At 44.1% G+C, this 27,670-nt stretch overlaps 1 protein-coding gene across 1 annotated transcript in view; it reads right to left on the reverse strand.

The window, feature by feature from the left end:
* The window catches only part of TENM4 (teneurin transmembrane protein 4), a 954,015-nt gene that overhangs the window by 183,126 nt on the left and 743,219 nt on the right, over window positions 1–27,670 (reverse strand). The window contains exons 17-18 of the mRNA XM_029602209.1: window positions 12,800–13,061; window positions 2,291–2,558 (exon numbers count right to left, since the gene is read on the reverse strand). Coding sequence (XP_029458069.1) covers window positions 2,291–2,558; window positions 12,800–13,061 — 530 coding nt within the window. The remainder of the gene's footprint in view (window positions 1–2,290; window positions 2,559–12,799; window positions 13,062–27,670) is intronic.

The raw sequence follows: 27,670 nt of genomic DNA on the forward strand, positions 1-27,670 counted from the left end.
AGGCAAAAACCAAGGGTACCTACCGAACGGAGGAACCAAACGCGAAGGGGGACCTGACGCAGAAAACCCTCCGAAAAGTTTGAAAACAATTTCAAGGAGTTGGAGCTCCACCACCGCGAGGCTACTGCACCGCGGAAAAGAAGAGACTGAAGGGGGACCTTGCAAGGATGCACGGATAGCAGCAGGCTGGACATGCTCAGTCTGCCAGTCAAAGTTTCTAGAAACTTTGACAAACGTTTTCCGTGCCGGGATCCATCGGATGATGTCACCCACATGTGAGGACTACCATCCTGCTTGTCCTAGGAGAATTGATAATCTTCTATTTCCAGGCACAGTGTTCTCAGTGACAGATGACTACAAGCCTGTACAGTACCTTGGATAAAGATTCTGCATATGAGCATAATAAACAATAATAATAATTTGCCATTAGCAGTTCCAGTGTTATTACCAGAGTAATGCTGGAAGCGACCAGGATGTCACTGCACCATGATCCCAGCATAACAAACAGGGCCCTGATTCAGGTATCAGGTGGATGGGTGCATGGGAGAGCTTCTTGAATTGATTTCAACTAGTGAAAGTTGCAAATCGAAATTCTAGCTGGTACTTCACATATTTTAGCACCCACATTATTTAACATTTTTGCCTTTCCACTTTGCTTGAACTTTTTGATGTTCATTTTAAATTTTATGTGGACGATGTCCAGCTTTATTTTTTAGTAGATGAGGATTTCCTGATAACCAGACAGCAGATTATCAGATGAACAGAATCAATCAATAGCAAGATGTCTGACAATGCTTTATCTTCAAATTTGGTGAAAACCAAGATAATGTGGATTTCAAAAAAACCTAGGCCAGTGGAAATTAATGATTTGTCCATTCTGGGGGTTACGGTAAAATTTACCACACAAGTAAGAAATCTTGGATTTCAGTCTGATGATCATCTGAATTGCATTCCACAAATTAGGGCAGTTATGACTAGTGGCTATTTCAAATTAAAACATTTACATCATCTAAAACCTTTTCTGGAACAGGATGATTTTAGAACAATTGTGCAAGCATTCACCCCTACTACATTACATTATTGCAATTGTTTATATATTGGGATGCCCGAAACCCAGACTCAAATCTTGCAGAACCTCCAGAATTCTACTGCTAGGCTGTAAATTTGACCATATTACACTGGTGTTGCAAAAGTTACACTGGTTAACAGTGCGTCAGAGATCAAAATTTAAAACCATCATGCTAATTATTAAATCATTTGAAGATAAGGCTCCTGGTTACCTAGCAAATTTATTCAAAAAATATGATCCAAACTGGCGCTTACGTTTGGCGTCACAGCACCTCTTAATATTACCAGGTGCAAAGGAGGCTCATTTACAAGAGATCCGTTGTTGTGCCATCTCCATAATTGGTCCTCAGTTGTGGAATTCAGTTACAATAAACTTAAGTTGATAACTGATTTAAAGGTTTTTAGAAAAAAATAAAAAGCTATTCTTTTTCAAGAAGTTTTTTTCTGCTACAATGGAGTATTGTTACTGTTTAATTTTATGTTTTAACATTTTTTATTGTTGTTTTATTGTCTATTCTATTTTAACTATGTACTTGTAATCTGCTTAGCATGGGTCATTATAGGCGGAATATAAATATTACAAATAAATAAACAAAAGGGCTCATTAAATGCGGTGGGTAAAGAGAAGAGCTTCAGGAGAGGTGGGAGTTATTGGGATTTGACTAAATTGAATAAAATGAACTATCCCTTATCAGTTGGGAGAGAGTTTACAAACCGCCTGATTGATTGGAAGGAAGAGACTTTACATTTATTAATTGGCATTTGAAGTGATCTAACTTTGCCACCTGGCTTGAAAACGAAAAGGTCACAAACCCACTTAAATCTGTAACATCTTGCTTGGAAACAACTTATTTACTTATTTATATTCTGCCTCGCTTACGCTGTAAAGAATTTTCATCAGCTTTACCATTCATCAGTAAAAGCTGCGCTGGAAACCAGCCAAGGCATCGAGTGTGGTTATTACTGCTAGTTATGCTTAGGTGATCTTCAGTGCTGTTGACAAAGAACTCTACAATGGGGTTTGAGTGAAAGCAATGCGCAGGGCCTGCTCAGGGAATCTTGGATGAATCAGCAGCTGGGGAAGATTGAACTGTATGAGACTGCGTTTGAGGTGTGGGTCTTGAACCTTATCTGGGATTATCAGCTCAGGGGTGACAGGCACAAAAGCTAAAAAAAAATGAGCATAATGCTTCTTCACACTGTTGAAAAACAGACAGCTTACCGAATGCTTCAGACAGTCCGTACACCTTTTGGCTATAGACATCTGTCTTGTCCCAGATGAAGTAATAGGCGAGGTCCGGTGCAGCAGCAAACCACTTCCGGAACAGGCGTCCCTCCACGGCTACCATCAGGTGGACCTTCATGAGGTTGAAAGGGATGATGGGGTGAGTCAGGCTGATCTTCAAGACCGATTTGTAGCCAGCGGTGCGACTGCTAAGGTAACTCAGCTTCATTTTGCTGCCAGGAATGTTTATCTCCTCTTGCAGGGCCTAAGGATGAGTAAGAGGAAAAGGAGGCGTTAAATCACTGCTGAGCAGGCAAGAAATAGCCCTCAAGCAGCAATTAATCAGACATTTATGTCTTTATAAAAGTGCTTGCAGAAGTAAAAAAAAAAACCAAAAAACTTTACTAGACATCAATTATTATATGGTACCACTTACAAGGGTGCTCTTGGAAGCTATGGAAGATATGCATTATCTGGGATGCCAATTAAAAATAATGCTTACAATGGAATTCAAGAAAACTGGAGAAATGGTTTAATGGATATATTTGAGATTCACTGATATCCATGGGTGCTTGGTGAACACAAACAGCAGAGCTGCCTTCATCAATGGAGCTCCTGGTTATTTTTTCTGGTATATTACTTCATGTTTCTGTTTGTACTAATCTGTGTCACATCTACTCAACTTTCTTTGTAGATTGAGAAGGCTGTTTTTTCTCTTTGCTAAATTAAATCTGAGGACACAGGTAATCTGAGACTGGTTGGTGCAAGAATTTAAAAGGGAAGCTGCCACATATGAAAAGAATTATATAGTCCAGAGAAACAAGCTAAGAAAATGAGAAAAAAAAAAGCTTTTTGTTTTTCTTGTTTATTCCTCATTTGTTCCATTTCTGCTCTTTCTCAACAGTCCTTGGAAAAGCTAAGAATGCGGCAGGATGAAAGCTTTAAGGAAGCCTCTGAGGCTGAACCTAACAGCACTGCAGGCCTCAGGAAAGCGCAAAAGGAAATCAGCTCTGAAAATGTGCCGCTACCCTGCCATAGCCAAGAGACTGCCAAGCTATGGAACCACCTTGAGAAAACAGTTCTTAGATTCTTAAAAGGGGAGCGGCGAGATATCTTCTGAAGAGACTATTTGAGTTGATTTAAGATGCGGTACTGATTCTTGGGTGCTCTTGAATCCCCTTTAGGATGCAGACTGAGCACACATTTTACACTCTGCACCAGTTCTCAAAGTGAAAATATACACGTACTGATGGGATTTTAATTTTTGTACGTGTTAAAAACGGGCTGTGTCAGTTTTAAGCCTTGCTGATGCCATGATTTGGTATAAAGAATGAGACTGGAAGTGAGAGAGAGGAGATTTTTGCCTACGTTTTAGCCTGAATAGCTGTTTTTTGAATTCTCTGCTGCAGAAACCAGGCGAGGCACAATTTGCCCATGGAGGGAGTAAACCCTATACTCAATTCCTAGGCTAAAGCTTAGCTTCTTTTGGGAAGAGCCCCTAGGAGGAATCATAGGAAAACCTTCAAAGAGAACAGCCCACCTAGTAAATCTGATTCTAAATTCTGATTTGGAATAAGTGATGGGTTTCTTACTCATAAACTGTTATCCGAACCCAATGACCAGTGCAAAGGTTGGATTCTTAGCACCTGGTTTTTCTTTTATGTACCCTAGCTGGGGTTACATAAAATTAGCACCCAACATGGGGCTTAGATGGATTTTAAGCAGCAATAGCACTTAGCAGATTTTTTTGGCAATTTTTCTATTTTTGGACTTGTACAAATATTTTTATGCACATGGAGACATTTTTCCCCATTGACTTAATTTGAGCAAGATGTCCACTGTGATTTGGCATGCATAGTGGAACAAGGAGGACGACTTGTGCACCAAAGCAGAGGCGAGAAACCCTTTTGTATGGATTCTGAGCCCGTAAAGAGGAAGCCCTGTAGCATAGCCAAAGATGCCAGAGGGACCTGGTGTATGGTGGATGCTAAGAGCCTATTCCCATCAATGAATCAGCATATCCAGCATGTGAAGAGCTATAAAAGGAATATAGCACCATCCTGAACTCATGCAATTTGATTGGGAGAAAGGTTCAGATGTGTGCCGGCAAACTTGCACGTTTCTGGGCCTCGTTAAAGCCTGAGAGTGCCTGTGTGGGCAAGCCATTGAAGGAGAGAGTGCTGCTCGAAAGAATAATCACCTTTCAGAGTTTGAAAAGAACATTAAGGTTTCTGGAGTCTCTCAGAATGTAGCCTGTAAGACCTGGTGAACAGAGGTGTCTGGGGTTCTCCGGAGGGTCTCAGTTCATACGGGGTGGCAGAAACCAAGCAACAATAGAGCACGAGATAAAAAGCAAGATCCTTTTGGGCGGGCATATGATCATATGGCGGGCATATGATCATCTATCTGTAGTGCTATGAGTGTGGCCTGCGTAGTCCCCCTCCTGGACTGGATGCTATATATATATCACATGTGTAAGAGTTAGCATGGAGCTGGGAGAGGCTAGCAGAATAGAAAACAAAGGTGCTAAGGAGTTTTGAAGGGACTTGTGTGACTTTGAAAGATAATCTGCAGACAAACTGGTTAAAAGATAGAAAATGGAGAGCAGATCTAAATGGTTAATTTTCTCAATGGAGAAAGGTGAACAGTGGAGTACCCCAGAGATCTGTATTGGGACCACTGTCTTTAAACATATTTATAAATGACCTAAAGATGGGAAAGAAAAATTGGTTCTTACCTGCTAATTTTCGTTCCTGTAGTACCACGGATCATTCCAGGACAGCTGGGTTTCGCCTCCCCTCCAGCAGATGGAGACAGAGAAGATTTTGCGGACTCCGTCCTATACCCCTGAAGTGCCACCTAGAGTCTGCCAGTATTACACTGTACCCAAGCAGAATAACCAACCAGAACTATAACTTTCACTCAACAACAACCTCCCCCCTAAGAGCAGAGGGAGCGGAGAAACATGAAACTTAATGAATTCCAACCATGTCCACATCCTGACCTTGAAAAAGGGGGCAGTGAAAAAACACTTGCAAAGAACTACCGGCCGAGCAGACTCTCCGTTTCCTCCTGGGCGGGCATCTGGACTAATCCGTGGTACTACAGGAACGAAAATTAGCAGGTAAGAACCAATTTTCCTTTCCCTGTACGTACCTGGATCAGTCCAGGACAGCTAGGATGTACCAAAGCTTTCCTATCCAGGGTGGGACTGAGAGAGTCCCGCTCGGAGAACACTATCTCCGAAGGAGCTGGGCTCTGGAGCCCGGACATCAAGCCGATAATGCCTCGCGAAAGTATGCGGAGACTTCCAGTTAGCCGCCCTACAAATTTCCTGTGATGACAACTGTTGACATTCCGCCCATGAAGCCACTTGCGAGCGAGTAGAGTGTGCCTTAAGACCAGACGGAATCGGACGACCCTGAACCAGGTATGCTAAAACAATCGTCTCCTTTAACCATCGAGCGATCGTAGCTCTGGAAGCCTTCTGACCCCTCTTGGGTCCACCTCACAGAACGAAGAGATGGTCCGAGAGATGGAAACTGTTCTTAACCTCCAGGTAACGCAACAGCACCCTCTTGACATCCAACTTGCGCAACTCCCTAGACTCTGGAGTAGATTAATCTATACCCGCAAAGGAAGGGAGCTCCACTGACTGGTTCAAGTGAGAAGAGGATACCACTTTTGGGAGAAAGAATGGAACCGTCCTCAAAGAAACTCATGCTTCCGAAATCTGTAAGAAAGGCTCCCTGCAAGATAAAGCCTGAAGTTCGGACACCCGCCTCGAGGAAGAAATTGCTACAAGGAAAATGACCTTTAAAGTCAGATCCTTCAGGGTCGCCCATTTCAGTGGCTCGAAGGGAGCACCACAAAGGGCATGGAGGACCAAATTCAGCTTCCATGAGGGGCAAGGACTCCGGTCCGGGGGACGCAGATGCTTAGTTCCTCTCAGAGAATGAGCCACGTCCGGAAGAGAGGCTAGTGCAACTCCCTGCACCTTTCCATGGAAACAGCCAAGAGCTGCTACCTGAACCCGCAGGGACTTGAACGCCAACCCCTTGTCTAATCCTGCCTGTAAAAATTCCAGAACATCCGGGATTGAAGCCCTATCCGGCTGTACCTTGTGAGCAAGACACCAAGACTCAAACACTCCCCAAACTCGAATGTACGCCCTGGAGGGAGAAGTTTTATGGGAATGTAAGAGCGGGGCCACCACCACATGCGAGTAACCCCCTGGCGCAAATTCTGCGGCGAAAGCCACCAAGGAAGACTGCAGCGCACCTCGTCCATCAGGGGCAGAAGAAGATGAAATTTCTGTGAGAGAGGATTCCATCGGGAGAGCAAGGCTGATTGAAGAGGACGCATATGAACAAAGGCCCATGTTACTAGATCGAGCGTCGAAGCCATTGAACCCAGGACTTGTAAGTAATCCCAGACCTTGGGTCGAGATAGAGAGCACAATGACTCCACCTGCAATGTGAGCTTGAAAATTCTCTCTTCTGTCAGAAAAACCTTTCCCACGGCCGTGCTGAAGTGAGCCCCCAGAAACTTCAAAGTTTTGGAGGGAACCAGATGACTCTTCTCGGGGTTGACTACCCACTCCAACGAGTCCAACATCCAGAGCACTCTCACGACCGCGTCTCTGCAAAGGCTTTCTGATTTTGCTCGAATAAGCCAATCGTCCAGATAGGGATGTACCAGTATCCTCTCCCGTCGTAAGGCGGCTGCTACCACTACCATCACCTTAGTGAAGACTCTGGGTGCCATTGCAAGCCTGATCGGGAGGGCACAGAATTGAAAATGGTGCCCGAGGATTGCAAACCGTAAATATTGCTGATGATCCGAACTGATCAGAATGTGCAGGTATGCTTCCGTCAGGTACAGAGATGCCAAGAACTCTCCCTTGTGCACTGATGCTATCACAGAGCGAAGAACTTCCATTCGAAACCGAGGCACCTTCAGGGCGCGATTCACCCTCTTTAAATCGAGGATGGGACGGAAAGTGCCCTCCTTCTTTGGTACCATGAAGTAGATGGAGTAGCGCCCTCGCCTTAGCTGCCCTTCAGGCTGGAACTATTGCTCCCAGATCTTTAAGCGCTGTAGAGTGTCTCGCACTGCCCGGCGCTTTTGGTGGAACACGCAAGGGGACACTATATAATGCTCCTTGACCGGACGAGCAAAATCCAAAGCATAGCCATGTTCTATGATGCTTAGGACCCACTGGTCGGAGATCAATCTGGCCCACTCCTCCCGGAAAAGGGATAAACTTCCCCCGATCCTTGGAATGGAAGGGTGGACCAGCCTCGCTTCACTGCACGGTTTTGGAGCCCCCATATGACTGCGGAGCTCTATCTCTGGCAGGTCGGCGGCCCCGAAAGGATTGATTCCAAGAAGATTGGCGGCCAGTCCCCTGGGGAAACGATGAACTGTGATGAGCGGAAATGACGATTTCCCCAAAATCTTGCCCGCTGAGGAAAGGACTCTCTGGATCTAGTCCTATCCTCCGGCAACCTGTGGACCTTGTTCTCTCCCAGAGACTTTATCATGTCCTCCAGCTGTTACCCAAAAAGCAGCTTTCCTTTGAATGGTAAAGAACTCAGCTGCGCTTTAGATGAAATATCCGCTGACCAATTTCTGAGCCAGAGGAGCCTGCGAGCTGAGACCGCTGCTACCATTGTCCTGCCCAAAGTCCTTAAAAGATCATACAGAGCATCCACACTATACGCCACCACTGCCTCCAGATGGCTAGCTCTCAATGCCACCAAGTCCGAGAGGGAAGCTTCTGCCTGCCAATCCTGTACCCAACGGAGACAAGCCCGCTGCGTGAAACTGCTGCAAATAGCAGCCCGGACCCCTAGAGCCGAAACTCAAAAATCTTCTTGAGCTGCAGCTCCAACCTGCGGTCCTGAAAATCTTTCAGCGCAGTGGCCCCCATGACAGGAATGGTGGTCTTCTTTGTGACCGCTGAGACCGTGGCATCCACCTTAGGGACCTTGAGCAGATCCAAAGCCTCCTCTGGAAGCGGGTACAATTTGTCCATAGCTCTGCCAACTTTTAAACCAAGGTCTGGAGTGTCCCACTCTTTAAAAAAGAGATCTGTGACCGACATATGAAACGGAAAGGACCAAGCTGGACCCCGGAGGCCCACCATGACCGGATCCATGGCCCCAAACCGGAATCCTCAGGGGGAACTTCAATACTGAGCTCATTTAGAATGGCTGGTATCAGAGGGCCCAGTTCATCTTTCCGGAACAGCCATACTTCCATGGGATCATCGCCCTCCACCATTGGTAAGCCCTCCGGCTTGACCGGCTGAAGTGAGGATCCAGATCCGCAACCTGTCCCCCTCCCGGAGCTTGTGGGGGAGATTGACCCTCATCGGACGTTTCCGTATCCGAAGTATCTGCCGGACGGGAATGAGACTGGAGAGGGCGCTTTGCCTTGGGTTCCTCTCTACCCCCGGATGATTTGGAGCGTTTGCACGAAGAGGACCCCCTCCCAGCACCCATGGGCACAGAGAGCGGACAGGGCATCTTAGTACGCAAGCCCTTCGCTGCCTTATAGGCCTTGAAGACCATGAGCAACATCATCACAAATTCATCGGAGAACGAGGAGGAAGACCCATCAGAGTCATTGTCCTGTCCCTCCTCTGAGAAATGAACCTGATCCTCCGGATCCTCGTGCCCCCCCCCCCCCCCCCCAGAGGCAGCTGGCCTCGGTGAAAGTGGTGGTGGGGAGGACCCCTCCCCCAGCTCTGCTTTTTCTTGATCCCGTAAGGTCTTGAGCAAGACCTCAGTCCCAGCACTAAGAAGAAAAGGATCTGATGCCTGCTGCAGCCGATCAGGCCTCTCAGGCTCCTGGCGCAGCCTGGAGCTGTCCTTGACAGCCTTGTGCTGAATCGCTGCCCGAAACGGGCCTTCCCCTCCTGACAGACAGCCTGTGCATATCCCAGCGCGGGAAAGCCGTGCGCACGCTCTGCCACATGCTGAGCAGGCCGCGCTACAAGGCATGATCCCCGGCCTTGATTTAAGAACTGACCCAAAAAAAGAACCACGGTGAAAACAGACTCCCCGGGGTCTAAACGGCCCACGAAAATGGCGAAACTGCAGCGGAATGGAGCGATCACTAGGCCGGAGAGATAAGAAACAATAAACAGCTGTTTGAAATTTTTTTTTTTTAACCTGGCCGTGTGCGGTCCCGCTGAGGGTGAATGAGCCGGGACACCCGGTATCACCCCCAGCTGTGGCAGTTTCAGGAGAATAAAACAGAGAATATCATAAAACAGAGAATATCATAATGCCTCTGCATTGTTCCTTGATGCGACCACACCTTGAGTATTGTGTGCAATTCTGGACACTGAATCTCAAAAAAGATGTGGAATCCACTATATGAAATATGATGTGGAAGAGACGAAATATAAATTAACTTTAAATAAATAAAATATAGCAGAATTGGAAAAGGTACAGAGAAGGATGACCAAAATGATAAAGGGGATAGAACAATTTCTTTATGAGGAAATTCTACAGAGGTTAAGGCTCTTCAGCTTAGAGAAGAGACAGCTGGAAGAGATATGATAGAGGTCTATAAAATAATGAGAGGAGTGAAACGGGTAAATGTGATCAGTTGTTTTATCTTTCAAAAACTACAAAGATTAGGGGACATGTAATGAAGTTACTAGGTGATACATTTAAGACAAATAGGAGAAAATATTTTTTTTACCCAATGTATAATTAAAATCTGGAATTCATTACTAGAAGATGTGGTAAAAGCTGTTAGTGTAGCTGAGTTTAAAAAAGGTTTGGACAAATTCCTGGAAAAAAAGTCTATAAATCATTATTAAGTTGGACTTGGGGAAAATCCGCTGCCTATCTATGAGATAAACAGCATGGAATCTGTTGATCTTTTGGGATCCTGCCAAGTACTTGTGACCCAGATTGGACACTGTTGGAAACAGGATACCGGGCTTGATGGACCTTTGGTTTGACCCAGTATAGCAACTCTTTAGTTCTTATGTAAAATGTTTGGCTAATTCTTATATTGGTCCAATGACTCGTACAAATTCAGTTTCCCACAGGTCTCACATGGCATTAGAACTCTACATTATAAGAAATACTGTTCGAGTTTAGAGAAGTTAATGTCTGCATGATGGAGTTGTATAATATTTTCAGCTTCAACATCTAGAATCCTGTTAGTAACTTTCTTCAGTTTTTTTTTAACAACAAAATATCAGAAAAAATATCCAAGTCTACGATCAATAACCTAATCCTGAATCGCACAGACATCACTCCCTGGTGATTCGATATCTATCTCTGCATCAGAAAAGCTCATCAAATCACTGAATCCAGCCAGACATGAGATGGACACAATACCAACACTCGCACTAAAAGAAATCTCTCAAACAATAGCACCAACCATCACCGCAATCATAAACAAATCACTAGAAGAAGGAGTTCTCCCAAGCAACCTCAAAGTTGCCACCATAAAACCCATCTTAAAAAAAAGAACCTTGACCCCTCGACCTGAGCAACTACCGCCCCATCACTAACCTTTCATTCCTCACCAAGCTAACCGAGAAGGCCGCCCTCAAACAACTGAATGACCATCTTACTACAAACAACATTTTATACCCTACCCAACACGGCTTCAGAAAAAATCACAGTACAGAAACACTACTCACCAACGTAACAAACACGATCCTAAGAGGTTTTGACCACGGACAACGATACATCCTCATTCTACTCGACCTTTCGGCTGCATTTGATACAGTTGAACATAGTACCCTAATCACCAGGCTCTCCGAAATAGGTCTAACAGGAAAAACCCTAGAATGGTTCACCTCCTTCCTCCAAAACAGAGACTACAAGGTCAACTTAAACAACCACACCTCCGACGCCATCCCTCTTAAAACAGGAGTACCACAAAGATCTTCTCTATCGGCCATTCTCTTCAACATCTACCTACTACCACTCTGCCAACTTCTTTCAAGCCTTTCCATCACTTACTTCCTGTACGCCGACGACATTCAGCTAATCATCCCAGTAGCTAACTCCATGGAGATTGCACTAAAAACCGCAGCCACGATCATCAACAAAATCAAACTTCTCCTAAACCAACTAAAGCTTTGCATCAACACTGACAAGATTGAATGTATGCTGATTGAAAGAAACAACTCCGGAGATCACCTGAACCACTCCATCCACATCGATAACACCCCCATCAATCTAAAAGAACACGTCAAAGACCTAGGATTCTGGATAGACCCTCAGCTCAACCTCAAAAAACACATCACCATGAAAACAAATGAAGGCTTCCACAAACTATCAGTTCTCAAACACCTCAAACCCTTACTCAACCAAGCAGATTTCAGAACCATTCTTCAATCCTTGATATTCTCAAGCATCGACTACTGCAACTCCCTATTGATAGGTCTACCAAAATCAACCTTACACCCTCTACAAATCCTACAAAACGCCTCCGCTCGTATTCTCACCGGCCTCAAAAGAACTGACCATATCTCACCTGTTCTAAAAGACCTACATTGGCTCCCAGTTGATAAAAGAATAGAGTACAAAACACTGGCAATTATACACAACTCAATTCACAGCACTGATCACGATTGCTTCAACTCCCTAATTCAAATTCACCACTCTTATCGACCCACTAGATCAACCAATAAAATCCTACTCGAAATCCCTCCAGTCAACACAGCCAAATCAACTACCACCAGAAAAAGAGCCTTCTCAATAGCCGGACCTCAACTCTGGAACTCACTACCATCCAGTCTCAGAACTGAAAGCAACACCATTCTGTTCAAAAAATTACTCAAAACATGGCTCTTTAAACAAGCCTACAAAGATGGAATTGGGTAAACTAACACTTATGACCACTCCAGCAGATCCCCTCCCCATCTCTCACCTTAACCCCCTCCTCATCCTTATCTCCCGCCCCTCCTCCACTAATTCTCCCACCTCCATCCCATCACTCTCTCTCCTAACTCCCATCTAGAACTGCAGCTGTACCCCCTCGGATCAGCGTGCCAACTGACGTGCCCAACATTCTCTCTTAAGTTGCTATTGTATATATCCCCCTCTCCCTATCAAAGTTTTTCTCTCCCAATTCCCCATACGTTCAATTTGATCCACCAAATTCAATGTATCTCCTCGTTGTAAAGTTATACATGTTAAAGTTGCTACTTTGGTTGGTAATGTACTCATTGTTAAAATGTAAACCAGAGTGAAGGCCATCACCAATACTTCGGTATATAAAAGCCTATAAATAAATAAATAAATAAATAAATAAATAAATAAAACAAACTTGTACAAATGTGGATACATTTTTATAAAATCTCTTGCCAGAGCTCCTGTGAGTAAGACAGAGTCACTATTGCCAGTGGAAAATGGAAAAATAAGCTTTAACCGCCATGTCAGTTCAAAGTAAAACTCACTCCTTAGGCAATCATTTAAGTGTAAGAAGAGCTAGCATATTTTGTGCAACATGGTTCATTACCTGGATTTCAGGAACGATTGGACCTTTTTCTGAACAGGAACCAGCAAAGGCGGAGAGAGGAGCTGGGAAGACCACTGGATTGGGGCGGGCAAAGCTACTGAGATCACAGCTCGGAATGTCATTTTCCTCATGTCTCATGACTATGGTTTCCATGACAAAAAAGCGATCCCAGGGCAGCCAAAGGGTGTGTTCCTGTGTGATGAATGGAGCCCGCTCAAAGCGCAAGGTGATAGAAATGCCACCGTTGGTGACAAGATCAAAGCTGTAAGAAAGGAAATCATAACAGAGTTTTATTAACAGTTTGCCATATATTCAACTAAACACTGATGCTTTGCATAACAAGTAGGAAGTGGGAATGGATAAAACAGGGGTAGGTAACTCCAGTTATCGAACACCACAAACAGGACTGGGCTTTTAGGATATCAACAATGAATATGCATGAGGTATATCTGCATGCACTGACTCTATTGTATGCAAATACATCTTATGCATATTCTTTGTGGCATTCTGATAACCAGAGCCATTTGTAGCTCTCAAGGACTGGAGATGCCTACCCCTAATTTCATTTTTTGATTTATATAGGATAACAACATTTTACTGGGTATTCCACCAAATACCCTTTAGTCGCTGTCATTATTTAATGAATACTGTATGTAAATGTTAAATAAATATTTAAATATACACATTCTTATCGATCTTATTAAATCTACTATTCTCACACAGTCGGTTCAAAAACTAATTCAGATGGCATTCCAAGTGACTAATGCTAAACATTTACACCTGTATTTAAGACTCTCTTAATAAGACATGGCATCCTATGAAACATAGAAATGACGGCAGAAGAAGACCAAATGGCCCATCCAGTCTGCCCAGCAAGCTTCCCTCATTTTTTCTCTCATACTTATCTGTTTCTCTTAGCTCTTGGTTCTAATTCCCTTCCACCCCCGCCATTAATGTAGAGAGCGGTGATGGAGCTGCATCCAAGTGAAATATCTAGCTTGATTAGTTAGAGGTAGTAGGGGTAGTAACCGCCGCAATAAGCAAGCTACACCCATGCTTATTTGTTTTTACCCAGATTATGTTATACAGCCCTTATTGGTTGTTTATCTTCTCCCCTGCCGTTGAAGCAGGGAGCTATGCTGGATATGCGTGAGGTATCAGTTTTTTCTTCTCCCCTGCCGTTGAAGCAGAGAGCTATGCTGGATATGCATCGAAAGTGAAGTATCAGGCACATTTGGTTTGGGGTAGTAACCGCCGTAACAAGCCAGCTACTCCCCGCTTTGTGAGTGTGAATCCTTTTTTCTTCTCCCCTGCCGTTGAAGTTATGCTGGATATGCGTGAAGTATCAGTTTTTCTTTTCCCCTGCTGTTGAAGCAGAGAACTATGCTGGATATGCATTGAAAGTGAAGTATAAGAATGGAGTGATCAAGCTAGTTGAAAGGCATCAGGAATAGAGGAAGGTGGAGGTAGTAATTTGGATATTTGGTTTGGGGTAGTAACCGCCGTAACAAGCCAGCTACTCCCGTCTTTGTGAGTGCAAATCCTTTTTTCCACATTTCCTCTTGCTGTTGAAGCTTAGAGTGATGTTGGAGTACAGTAACCATGTGTATGTTTATTGAATAAGGGTATTGTCTCCAGGCAGTAGCCATCATTCTGGCGAGTCACCCACTCTTCATTGGCGGCCTCTTGACTTTATGGATCCACAGTGTTTATGAGTTTTTGAATGCACAACATTTTTTAACAGCACACATATATTAAATAAGGAGAAAACCTTCTGAAAACAGGACCCTAAATATGACCACAACACCAGCCAGCTGGGTTGCTCAGTCGCTGTGTTGTGCAATGCCATGGAGAGGGATCTGTGTTTAATTCCTGGCTCAAGTCTTCTGCTTTCCGGGCCAGCCGGGTTGCTGTGGAAGCAGCAGTCATAAAGCCTGTGGGAGGGAGTCAGAGTCATTGTGCAATGGTGACACCTAGTGGCCGGAATTAGGGTCCATGATTGCATGGTTCTGGAAGGAAGCCTGGTGCATGGTCCCCAAATGTGGACTGTCGCTACAATGACTGGACTAAAGTAAAGTGGGAGGGTATATAAAACAAGGGTAAAAATTTCATAGATAGTTGCGAATGAAGGCTCTTGGTGCCATAAGAACATAAGATGTGCCATACTAGGTCAGACTAAAGATCCATTGAGCCCAACATCCTGTCTCTCACAGTGGCCCATCCCAAAAAGGGAATCCAATTTCTTGCTGCTCACTCCCTAAGAGAAGTGGCTGTTCTCCCAGGACCACCTGGTTAATTACTATTTATGGACTTTTCTTCCATGAACTTGTTGAAACCTTTTAAACCCAACTATGTTAGTTGCCTCAACTACATCCTCCAACAGCAAATTCCACAGCTTGATATACGTTGAGTAAAAAAAAATACTTCCTCCATTTGTTTTAAATCTGCTACCTATTAGCTTCCCCTAGTTGTAGTGTTATTTGAAAAATGTAAATAGCTGTTTCCTATTTACCTGTTCCACCCTACTCATGTTTTGAGGATCTCTATCATATCCCCCCACTCAACTGTCTGTTCGCCAGCCTGAAGAGCCCTAATCTGTTTATCCTTTCTTCATAACACTTCAATATCCTTTCTCAACACTGAGACCCTTTCTTCATAACACTTCAATATCCTTTCTCAACACTAAGACCCTCTTACTTTCCTTGACTGACTACTTACTCAGGGGAATGGATCAAGGTCACAGCTACCTTCTTGCTCTACTGGACATTTCAGCAGCTTTTGACACCATAAATCACACCCACCTCCTTGCCCGCCTAACCGACATTGGCCTTTCTGGCACAGCCCTTAAGTGGTTCTCATCCTACCCCGACAATAGGAAATTCACCGTGAAAATAGGCAATGCTGAGTCCTCCCACTACGCCCTCGCCCAAGGAGTCCCCCAAGGCTCCTCCCTCTCTTCTACCCTCTTTAACATTTACCTCACCCCCTTGTGCAAACTCTTATCAGAACTTGGCCTCAAATTCTTTCTCTACGCTGATGATGTGCAAATCATCATACCCATTCAAGGCTCCCTATCTGACACCCTTGAATCCTGGGGAAACCATCTCGCTGCCATCAACTCCTTACTTACCAACCTCCACCTTGCTCTAAACACTGCCAAAACTGAACTCCTCCTCATATCCCATCACCCCCCTACTAATCCCGCACTCTCAATTGACTCTGCTATCAAGATTCCTCATGCACAGCCCTGCGCAAGGAACCTGGGGGTCCTAATCGACCAACAACTGAACTTCAAAAAACATATCAGTGCCATACTCAAAGAGGGTTTCTTCAAACTTAAAGTCTTAAAAAACCTGAAACCTCTCCTTCACGCTAGTGACTTCCGCACTCTCGTCCAGGCTACTCTGGCATCCAAGATGGATTACTGTAACTCCCTCTTACTTGGCCTACCCTACTCCTCCTTAAAGCCCCTCCAAATGCTACAGAACACTGTAGCCAGAACCCTCTCCAACACTCACAAATACGACCATATTTCCCCTATACTGAAGGACCTACACTGGCTCCCTATTCCCTCCCGCATCCTCTTTAAATCCCTGACCATTATACATAAAGCCTTATATTCCCATCACTCCAACTGGCTGGCAGATCCCCTCCAATTTGCCTGCTCGAATCGACCGACAAGGACCACCAACAAAGGGTCCCTCCATGTGCCATCCCTAAAGAAAGCGCACCTCACAGCTACAAGGGATCGGGCGCTCTCCATTGCTGGACCTATGCACTGGAATTCACTCCCAACCCACCTCAGACTTGAACCTTGCATCACCAAATTCAGAGCCCAGCTCAAAACCTGGCTATTCAAACAAGCCTTTCCCCAACACCCTTGATGAATATTGAATTGTGATGGATCATGACCTGAATTTGACTATGACCTTGTTCTTATGACATTATAGTTCACTTGTTGTTTGTTCCTATGCTTCTCTGCTCTCCTTATGGTTTTTTGTACCCCTTCCCCTGTTACTTGTAATTTCCGTTGCTTTTGTTCCATGTAAACCGAGGTGATGTTTCGACTAACATCGGTATAGAAGACTTTAAAATAAATAAATAAATAAATAAACTATACTAGTCCTTTAACCATTTTTATTGCCCTTCTCCGTACCTTTTCTAACTCAGCTGTATCCTTTTTGAGACGGGGTGACCAGAACTGCACACAATACTCAAGTTGCAGCCGCACCATAGATCTATACAGAGGCATTATGATGTTCTCCGTCTTATCCTTCCAGATCCCAGTTCTTGTTCCAACTGAGCTGGAAGTCTAATGGAGCAGGAGGGAACTGCCAGGTCAAAAAATAAAAGATCCTCACACCATTAAGCCCAAAAGCCCAGTGCTCACTGGTGGTCTAGATTGAGAGGTTTTACTGTTTGAGAGTAACTTTATTCAGCAGAACTCAGTGGCACTAATCAACACTGGCAATACAAATAGATTAGGAAATCCATTTAACAACTGACCTTGGGATCTTTTAATGACGTTGTTGAAGGCAGGCCAATGAACAAAATCATGCCAAAACTGGAATGGGTATGAACTTAAAAAAATTATGTTAATGACTCTGCAGCAGTTTTCCTAAGGTAATGGGTACTGGCTGTACACTCTCTCGAAGCCAGGATGCATGGATAAAAAAAAAAAAAGAAAATCAAAAGAAAAAATGTATCTTGATTATTATTATTATTTATTATTATTTAGAAGTTTTTATGTAACGATGAACGTTGGGAACATCTCATCGGTTCACATAAAACATAACTCAGCAATAAGCGCTTTACAGATGGGATCCAGGAAGCAGAATTCTCCATTTTGCTTCTTGTATGTTGTCAGTGAAATGCAAATTCAGACCAGGAAAAAAAACACACCACCTTGCAGGTACAAGGAAAGTATAATGCCACCCTCTCCATCACAAAATTTCCCTTGGAAATAAATCCGTGGAATGTTTTGCACCACTTAGTGCACAGAAGGGTCTTTGTCCATCATTTGCATGCTTATTTGGACATTTGCATATGTGGCCATCTTAAAATTTAATGCAGCTGCACTAACATGATTTAGCACAATATCCACCCTTACGAAAGCCCTGTTGCATAGTGTAACCGTTAGTGGGCATGCTAAACCCTGTAAGTGCATGGTAAAGGTCAGCATGGCTTTAGGCATTCTGACCTCTTAGTGCTCTACCGATTCACTTTATAGAATATATAGTAATAAGGAAAAAGATACAGCAGGAAAGGACAGTGCTCAGTATCCTAACAACACTTAGTTAAATCCTGTTGACTCCAGCCAACCTAAGCTCCTTTTTATGAGGTGAGACACTGTTCAAGTTTTAGTCCAGTAAGAACATAAGAAGTGCCAGGCTGGGTCAGATCAAGGTCCATCGAGCCCAGCATCCTGTCTCTGACAGTGGCCAGTCTGGGTCACAGGTACCCGTCAGAACCCCAATAGTTGATCTATTGCCTGTATCTCAATCCCAGGGCTCAGCGCTGGCCTTCCCAAGTCTACCTGGCTAATAACTGTTTAGGGACTTTTCCAGTGGGAGTACTGAGAGGAGAGGATCACCTTGCTGGTGGCTGAAAAGAATCAGCTAGTTTTTGCTTGGGAAATTTTATTTTTTAAAAGTATTGGGGCAAAGTTAACTATTTGAGAATATTATTTAGTGTGTTTGTGCTTTTAATAGTCAGTAAGGCAGCGAATAAACAGAAGTTAGACTGTATTTTTAAATAGTCAGTCAGTAAGGCAGCTAGTAAGCCGTAGTTAGTGAGTTTATTTTTAATAGTCTGTAAGGCAGCTAATAAGCAGAAGTTAGAGTGTTTGTGTATTAAAACAAACAAAAAAAAGGTTGAAAAGTTCAGTTCAGTTACTCACCTTAGAAAGGTGTTAAGGTAGTGTGATTTAGCACCAACATTTGTTAATCAAGAGAGCAGTGAGTCACTCTGGCTGACTAACTGAAGTTACTGTTTCTATTTCCCAACCCACCCACCCCTAGCTCATCCTTTAATTTATAGGTAGGTGCCACTTTCAGAAAAACCCCCCAACAAAAAATACCTTATTGAGAGTTTGATCTTTCCCCTGTAGGCCACTACCAGACATATAGTGAATTCACTAATACATTTAAAGGACGTTAGACACATTCCTACTCCCATAGCAACCTAAAACTTAACTAGGAACTGATCAAAACTGAGATGAAGGCAGCAGTCCAGCAGCAAGAGGGGGGCTTCCCAGTCTTTTGCATCAAGTGTCACCTGTATGATTTTTTACCCACCGGTGAGAAGTTGTACATGTGCATGCGATGCAAAGAGCTCCTGGCTCTCAGAGAATGAGTCCGATCTCTGGATGCTAGAGTGGCAGACCTGGAGGAGCTGAGGCAGACAGAGAGGTATATAGATGAAGCCTTCAGGGACATAGTAGCCAAATCCCAACTTCAGACTGGCAGCCCTGGTGCTGCCTTGGAGGAAGAAGGTCTCATGATTGGAGAGCATAAATCTGGTGCAGCAGGAAAGGATCCTGGAGCAAGGACCTGCTTTCCAGGTGATGCATTGTCCTTTCGCACCGAGGATATCGCCCCAAGGCCTACTGCCCAGGAGGGAAGGGTTAGGTCCACCGTCATAGTTGGTTATTCTATTATTAGGAATGTAGACAGTTGGGTGGCTGGTGGGCATGAGGATCGTCTGGTAACATGCCTACCTGGTGCGAAGGTGGCGGACCTCACACGTCACCTATATAGGATTTTAGACACTGCTGGGGAGGAGCCGGCCGTTGTGGTACATGTGGGCATCAACGACATAGGAAAATGTGGAAGGGAGGTTCTGGAAGCCAAATTTAGGCTCTTAGGTAGAAAGCTTAAGTCCAGAACCTCCAGGGTAGCATTCTATGAAATGCTCCCTGTTCTACGCGTAGATCCCCAGAGGCAGGCAGAGCTCCGGAGTCTCAATGCGTGGATGAGATGATGGTGCAAGGAAGAGGGATTCAGTTTTGTAAGGAACTGGGGAACCTTTTGGGGAAAGGGGAGTCTCTTCCAAAGGGATGGGCTCCACGTTAACCAGGGTGGAACCAGACTGCTGGCGCTAACCTTTAAAAAGGAGATAGAGCAGCTTTTAAACTAGAACAAAGGGGAAAGCCGACAGTCCCTCAGCAGCGCATGGTTCGGAGGGAGGTATCTTCAAAGGATACTAATGATGCATTAGAATTAGGGCATCCCGACAGTGAGGTTCCAATAATAAGAAAAGTAGTCCAAGTGCCTGTAACTAAAAACTCACCTGAGCTAAAAAATTCTGATTTATCCCTATCAATTAAAAAGCAGAATGAAAATACAACACAAAAAACACACTTCGAAATGTTTGTATGCTAATACCAGAAGTCTAAGAAGTAAGATGGGAGAATTAGAATGTATAGCAGTGAATGATGACATAGACTTAATTGGCATCTCAGAGACATGGTGGAAGGAGGACAACCAATGGGGCAGTGCTATACCGGGGTACAAATTATATCGCAATGACAGAGAGGAGCACTTGGGAGGCAGAATAGTGCTTTATGTCTGGGATGGCATGGATGGCATAGAGTCCACCAGGATAAACTTCTTGCATGAGACTAAATGCACAATCGAACCTTTATGGGTAGAAATCCCTTGTGTGTTGGGGAAGACTATAGTGATAGGAGTATACTTCTGTCCACCTGGTCAAGATGGTGAGACGGACAGTGAAATGCTAAGAGAAATTAGGGAAGTTAACCAAATTGGTAGTGCGGTAATAATGGGAGATTTCAATTACCCCAATATTGACTGGGTAAATGTAACATCAGGACATGCTAGAGAGATAAAGTTCCTGGATGGAATAAATGACAGTTTTATGGAGCTATTGGTTGAGGAACTGACAAGACAGGGAGCAATTTTAGATCTAATACTCAGTGGAACACAGGATTTGGTGAGAGAGGTAACGGTGGTGGGGCCGCTTGGCAACAGTGATCATAATATAATCAAATTTGAATTAATGACTGGAAGGGGGACAGTAAGCAAATCCACAGCTCTCGTGCTAAACTTTCAAAAGAGAAACTTTGATAAAATGAGAAAAATAGTTAGGAAAAAACTGAAAGAAGCAGCTACAAAGGTAAAAAGTGTGGAAGAGGCGTGGTCATTGTTAAAAAATACCATCCCAGAAGCACAGTCCAGATGTATTCTACACATTAAGAAAGGTGGAAAGAAGGCAAAACAATTACCAGCATGGTTAAAAGGTAAGGTGAGGTGAAAGAAGCTATTTTAGCCAAAAAAATCTTCATTCAAAATTGGAAGAAGGATCCAACAGAAGAAAATAGGATAATGTATAAGCGTTGGCAAGTTAAATGTAAGACATTGATAAGACAGGCTAAGAGACAATTTGAAAAGAATTTGGGTTATAAATGCCTGTAAGTGATACATTTGCGGGGAGGGGAGGGAGGATGAGGGGGGGTGGGGTGAAGGGGTTATTTCTCATAGGAAAAAACTTGAAGAGACTGTTGTGTACTTTATAATGTTTATTTCATCTGAAATTTCTGGTACATTGGTTTCTAAGATATATTTGTTCTTGTCTCTAATAAAAACTTTAATTATAAAAAAAAAACTCACAGTAAAAACTTTTAAAAATATATCCAAAGCAGAAAGCCTGTGAGGGAGTCAGTTGGACCATTAGATGATCAAGGGGTTAAAGGGGGCACTTAGAGAAGATAAGGCCATCGCGGAAAGATTAAATGATTTCTTTGCTTCAGTATTTACTGAAGAGGATGTTGGGGAGGTACCAGTACTGGAGAAGGTTTTCATGGGTAATGATTCAGATGGATTGAATCAAATCACGGTGAACCTAGAAGATGTGGTAGACCTGATTGACAAACTGAAGAGTAATAAATCACCTGGACCAGATGGTATACACCCCAGAGTTCTGAAGGAACTAAAAAATGAAATTTCAGACCTATTAGTAAAAAAATCGCAATGAACAAGTTTACAGTTTACAAGTTTCCCCGGGCTGGTTTCTACTTCCCTCTGGTTGTGACAACAACACAAGATTATCCTCAAATTTTTCAGCTATGAATTCGAAGACCCCCTGGTCCGCCTAAAAAGCCTTTATTTCATCATCTTCCCGCGATGGTCCCAGCAGGTGCACTCTCCTGGTGATGCAGAATTCTTTATATAGGAGAAAGTCCCTGCATATGTTTAAGATTTATGACACTTCACCGCTGCCGCTACTGCCGCATCTCCGCCTCCCTGATCTTGTGCCTTGAGCTGCTTAACCACCATAAAGTAATTACAGACGTTCGGGTCCAACACACAAATTCTGAAAATCCTGGTCCCCCTGACGCAGCCTGATGTGAAACACGGCGGTGTCGGGGTCGTCTCAGCTGAATATAAATTGCCGCACATTATTTTTCTGGTCTCTAAATATCAAAATCACAGAACATATAGAAAGACATGGTTTAATGGAACAAAGTCAGCATGGCTTTACCCAAGGCAAGTCTTGCCTCACAAATCTGCTTCACTTTTTTGAAGGAGTTAATAAATATGTGGATAAAGGTGAACCAGTAGATGTAGTGTATTTGGATTTTCAGAAGGCGTTTGACAAAGTTCCTCAAGACAGGCTTCTAGGAAAAGTAAAAAGTCATGGGATAGGTGGCAATGTCCTTTCGTGGATTACAAACTGGCTAAAAGACAGGAAACAGAGAGTAGGATTAAATGGACAATTTTCTCAGTGGAAGTGAGGGGGCAGTGGAGTGCCTCAGGGATCTGTACTGGGACCCATACTTTTCAATATATTTAAATAATGATCTGGAAAGAAATACGACGAGTGAGGTAATCAAATTTGCAGATGATACAAAATTGTTCAGAGTGGTTAAATCACAAGCAGATTGTGATAAATTGCAGGAAGACCTTGTGAGACTGGAAAATTGGGCATCGAAATGGCAGATGAAATTTAATGCGCATAAGTGCAAGGTGATGCATATAGGGAAAAATAACCCATGCTATAGTTACACAATGTTAGGTTCCATATTAGGAGCTACCACCCAAGAAAGAGATCTAGGCATCATAGTGGATAACACATTGAAATCATCGGTTCAGTGTGCTGCGGCAGTCAAAAAAGCAAACAGAATGTTGGGAATTATTAGAAAGGGAATGGTGAATAAAACAGAAAATGTCATAATGTCTCTGTATTGCTCCATGGTGAGACTGCATCTTGAATACTGTGTACAATTCTGGTCGCTGCATCTGAAAAAAGATATAGTTGCGATGGAGAAGGGTGACCAAAATGATAAAGGGGATGAACAGCTCCTCTATGAGGAAAGACTAAAGAGGTTAGGACTTTTCAGCTTGGAGAAGAGACGGCTGAGGGGGGATATGATACAGGTGTTTAAAATCATGAGAGGTCTAGAACGGGTAGATGTGAATCGGTTATTTACTCTTTCGGATAATAAAAGGACTAGGGGGCACTCCATGAAGTTAGCATGTGGCACATTTAAAACTAATCGGAGAAAGTTCTTTTTCACTCAACGCACAATTAAACTCTGGAATTTGTTGCCAAGGATGTGGTTAGTGCAGTTAGTGTAGCTGTTTTAAAAAAGGATTGGATAAGTTCTTGGAGGAGAAGTCCATTACTGCTATTAAGTTCACTTAGAGAATAGCCACTGCCATTAGCAATGGTAACATGGAATAGACTTAGTTTTTGGGTACTTGCCAGGTTCTTATGGCCTGGATTGGCCACTGTTGGAAACAGGATGCTGGACTTGATGGACCCTTGGTCTGACCCAGTATGGCATGTTCTTATATTCTTATGTTTCAGGCACCTATCCAACCCTCTTTTTAAACCCCACTGTCAGGCCGATCAGGCTACTCTCCTAGGGCGCGCGATTCAGGAGGGTGGGCCTATGAAAATTAGGGCCCTCGGTAAAAAAGAGGCGCTACAGAAAGTAAAATGTGCAGCCAAGCCGCACATTTTACTTTCAGAAATTAACGCCTGCCCAAAGGCTGGCGTTAATTTCTGCTGGCGCCAGGGAAGTGTACAGAAAAGCAGAAAAAAAACTGCTTTTCTGTACACCCTCCGACTTAATATCGCTACACTTCCCTGGCGCCGGCAGAAATTAACGCCAGCCTTTGGGCAAGCGTTAATTTCTGAAAGTAAAATGTGCGGTTTGGCTGCACATTTTACTTTCTGTATCATGCGGGAATAATTAATAGTGCCATCAACATGCATTTGCATGTTGTTGGCACTATTAGTTTTGGGGAGGGGTTGGACGCGCGTTTGATGCGCTATTACCCCTTACTAGATAAGGGGTAAAGCTAGCGCGTCAAAAACGCATGTCCAAACCATGGGCTTTACAGTGTGCTCCACCGGAGCGCACTGTACTGTATCGGCCTGTTTGTTAGTTACCTTGACCATGTCCTCTGCCAACAGATTTCAAAGCTTGATTATGCGTTGAGTGATAAAGTATTTCCAATGATTTGTTTTAAATCTGCTGGTTGCAAGTTTCATGGAGTGTCCTCTAGTCCTAGTGTTAATAGAAAGGGAAAATAACCATTCCCTACTTACCTATTCCACCCCATTCATGATTTTATAAATCTCAATCATATCTCCTCTCAGTTGTCTCTTTTACTTGGTAAAGAGCCCTAATCTGTTTAGGCTTTGTCAAATAAGAGAGATTTTCCATCCCTTTTAGCATTTTTGTCACCCTTCTCTGTACCTTTTCTATATCCGCCATGTCTTTTTTTAGATGAGGTGACTACAACTGCACACAATACTCAAGCTTCAATCGCACCATGGATCTATACAAAGGCATTATGATATTGTCAGTTTTTTCCTCTATTCTTTTCTAAATAATTTCTAACATTTTATTTGCCTTTTCTGACTGCCGCTGCACAGTGAGCCGAAGATTTCAAGGTGTTATCCACAAGGACTCCAAGGTCTTTTTCCTGGGTGGTGGACTCTTAACACAGAACCCAACATCGTGTACCTGTAGTTGGGTTTATTTTTCCCTACATGCATTACTTTGCACATCATATTGCCTCTGCCATTTAGATGCCCAGTCTCCTAGTCTCACAAGGTCCTTCTGCAGTTCCTCACAATCTGCTGCTGTTTTAATGACTTGAAAATATTGAGCTCAATATTCAGTGCCACTTGGTTACATTCGGTCTTAGCTGGCTAAGTAGCACTGTTTTAGGATTTGGGCCTAGCCAGCTATTCACCCAACTAGTTAGCTGGTTAAGTGAGGGGCACAGAGCTATTTAGTGCTGATATTCAGCTTTATCTGGTTTAATTAGCTGGATTTTTAATCTGTCCTAGTTAGCCAGATAAAGTCATCCAACTAACTATAATATAGTTGAACGTATAGGAAAATTAGGACTTACCTGATAATTTTCATTCCTGTAGTACCAAGGATCAGTCCAGACTGCTGGGTTATGCCTCCCGTCTGACTCTAAGAGTTGCCTCCGGATTGTCCCATTCCCGGGACACAAGCTGAAACAGTTTATTGTGAAAAGGAAAAGCATGCGCGGGAGTGCGGAGCCCATCCAATTCAAAATCCCCTGGCTGGGCATTTGAGTCTATCTGGGGTATTGGAATCTTTAGTTCCCTAAGGACATGAGTAATCAACGGATCCAATTCCTCCTTATGAAATAACCGGAGAATCTGAGGATCATCCCCCTCAACCGGGTCAACAGGGTCCGTACCCCCCACGTCCGTATCAGGATCCGGAGGGGACGGAGCCTGTGAAAGGGGAACCGGAGCTGCAGGCTGTGGTTTTGGAGGGGGAGCCGGAGAAGCCTGCTGTGGGGGTTTAGGAGGAGCCGGAGCTGGATCTCCCAATCCAAAGAGACCTGTAGAAACTCTTCCCTGTTTAGCTGGGCCAGGATTACCCTGATCCCATTCCGTTTCGGCTTCCATATACGCCTTATGGAGCAAAAGAACAAATTGTGAGGTAAGGGATGAGGTCTTTTCAAGGAACCTCCTTTTGCTCCCCCAGGTGGCAAATCTGGCCCGCGGGGGCTAAGGTCCGGCGGGAACAGAGGGGGGAGGTCCTCCCCTTCTTCGGAGGAAATCGCGTCGCCCTCGAGCTCATTTAAAATGGCCGCCGAATTTTCCAAAATGGCCGCCGCCCCCGGAATCGGCGAGGACTGCCGAGATCTGCCCGACGCTGCCCGTGCACCAGTCCGAGGGGAAGGGGAGCCCCCGGCCGCGGCTGGCCCCCGCGAGGAGCCCTCACCCCCGGGAAGACACCGGGAGCAAAGGCCCTCGCGGGAGAGCCGGCGGCCGTGATCCCCACACGCCGCACAAACAGTTCCTCGGGGCATTTTTTTTTTTTTAAGAAAATCCAAAAACGGCGCGAAAAACGGCGCGAAAAACGGCGCGAACAAGGGCTGGGTGACAAGCCACCCCTTCCGGAGACCACAGTGAGTACAGCAGGCTGGGACCAAATTACCTCGGTTTTTTTTTTTTTTTTTATTGAGAGCGCTGCCACCGGCAGCTAAGTAAATTACCTCACAAACAATTTATTATTGGAGCCGGTAGGGGGTGTAGTGCACCCGGCTAAACTTTTTCTCCGAGGAATTAAACTTCTCAGGAGTCGGAAAGGGAGAGTGACCGGCCCACCGATTAATTCTCCCTCCTCTCACTGGGTAGGGCTGAAAGAAACCCCGGGAAAAGGCTGTAGGGCAGTGCCCTGCCTTGCCTGCTACGGCTCCTATTAGCAATACCAAATTAGCAGTACCTCATTAGGTACAAAATATTACCTTGATCCAGTCACAGGATTTCTCCTATATACTAATCAAACCTGATAGGGAAACCCCTTCACAATTCAATTTACAGGAGATCAGGACCGCAAGGTTATGCTCTCTCATCTGCTGGAGTCAGAGATATACTGAAGGATCACAGGGGGCGCACCAGGGTATATCAGTGGTGCCTTTTCAGTTTCTCTCTGACTCCATCTGCTGGACGGGAGGCATAACCCAGCAGTCTGGACTGATCCTGGTACGTACAGGGAATCAGTGGCTTAACTGACTTAATTAATATCTTGGCCAAGTTAGCTGTATAGCGGTTGAATATTGGCCTTACTGACTTAATTTCCCAAAACATTTAATTGCATTGTTAAAGAGAGGACTCTGGGACATGTTAAGACTTTCTGAGACTAAGGCTGGCAAATGAAGCCCTGAACAAAACAGAAAGTACACAAAAAAACCAGCAAAACTCGAACTTGTAATAGCCTTTGTTTCAAGGCTACAGTAAATGCACATGTCTGTACTGAGAGCCTAAAAGATATTCCCCAATCAGGCATGAAATGCGTGTCTTTTAACAGAAAGCTTCCATTTCATTATCACTTTTGGTTCTTCTGTTCAGGGAAAGGAAACAGCAAATCCTTAGTGTTTGTGAAGAATGAGGCTGCTGGGGTGTTAGACTCTGTAAAGCTGTATCGGCATTTCCAGTGTGGGTGTAAAGTCATTAAGCATGGGAAGCTCAGTCGGCCAGAATCCAACTAGTACTTTTATTCATTTTCTTCATTTCCTATTCTGAAACTAGGGTCAATCAGTAAAAGTGTCACTCTTGTCCTAGTCCGTAGGGATTTTGTTCAAGCTCACGGGAATTTCTCGGAACTGCACCAAATCCTGAAAATGCTGCGACTCTTAATGCTTCAGCTACCTGGCTGAATAACTTGTGCCCAAATGAGAAAGGCCATCCGCCTCAGAGGCAGCGCCATGATTAGGTATCCAACTTTCTCACGTAGACCATGGTTGTCATGGTAGCTGGGAGTTGCAGAGAAGGAGATGTCTTTGTGTCTTGACCCTGACTTTTTGGTTAATTCTGTTGCATGTGACTGTTTTAAAGAAAACTATC

This window comes from Rhinatrema bivittatum, chromosome 5, assembly GCF_901001135.1.
Source record: "Rhinatrema bivittatum chromosome 5, aRhiBiv1.1, whole genome shotgun sequence".
NCBI classification, from domain to species: domain Eukaryota; kingdom Metazoa; phylum Chordata; class Amphibia; order Gymnophiona; family Rhinatrematidae; genus Rhinatrema; species Rhinatrema bivittatum.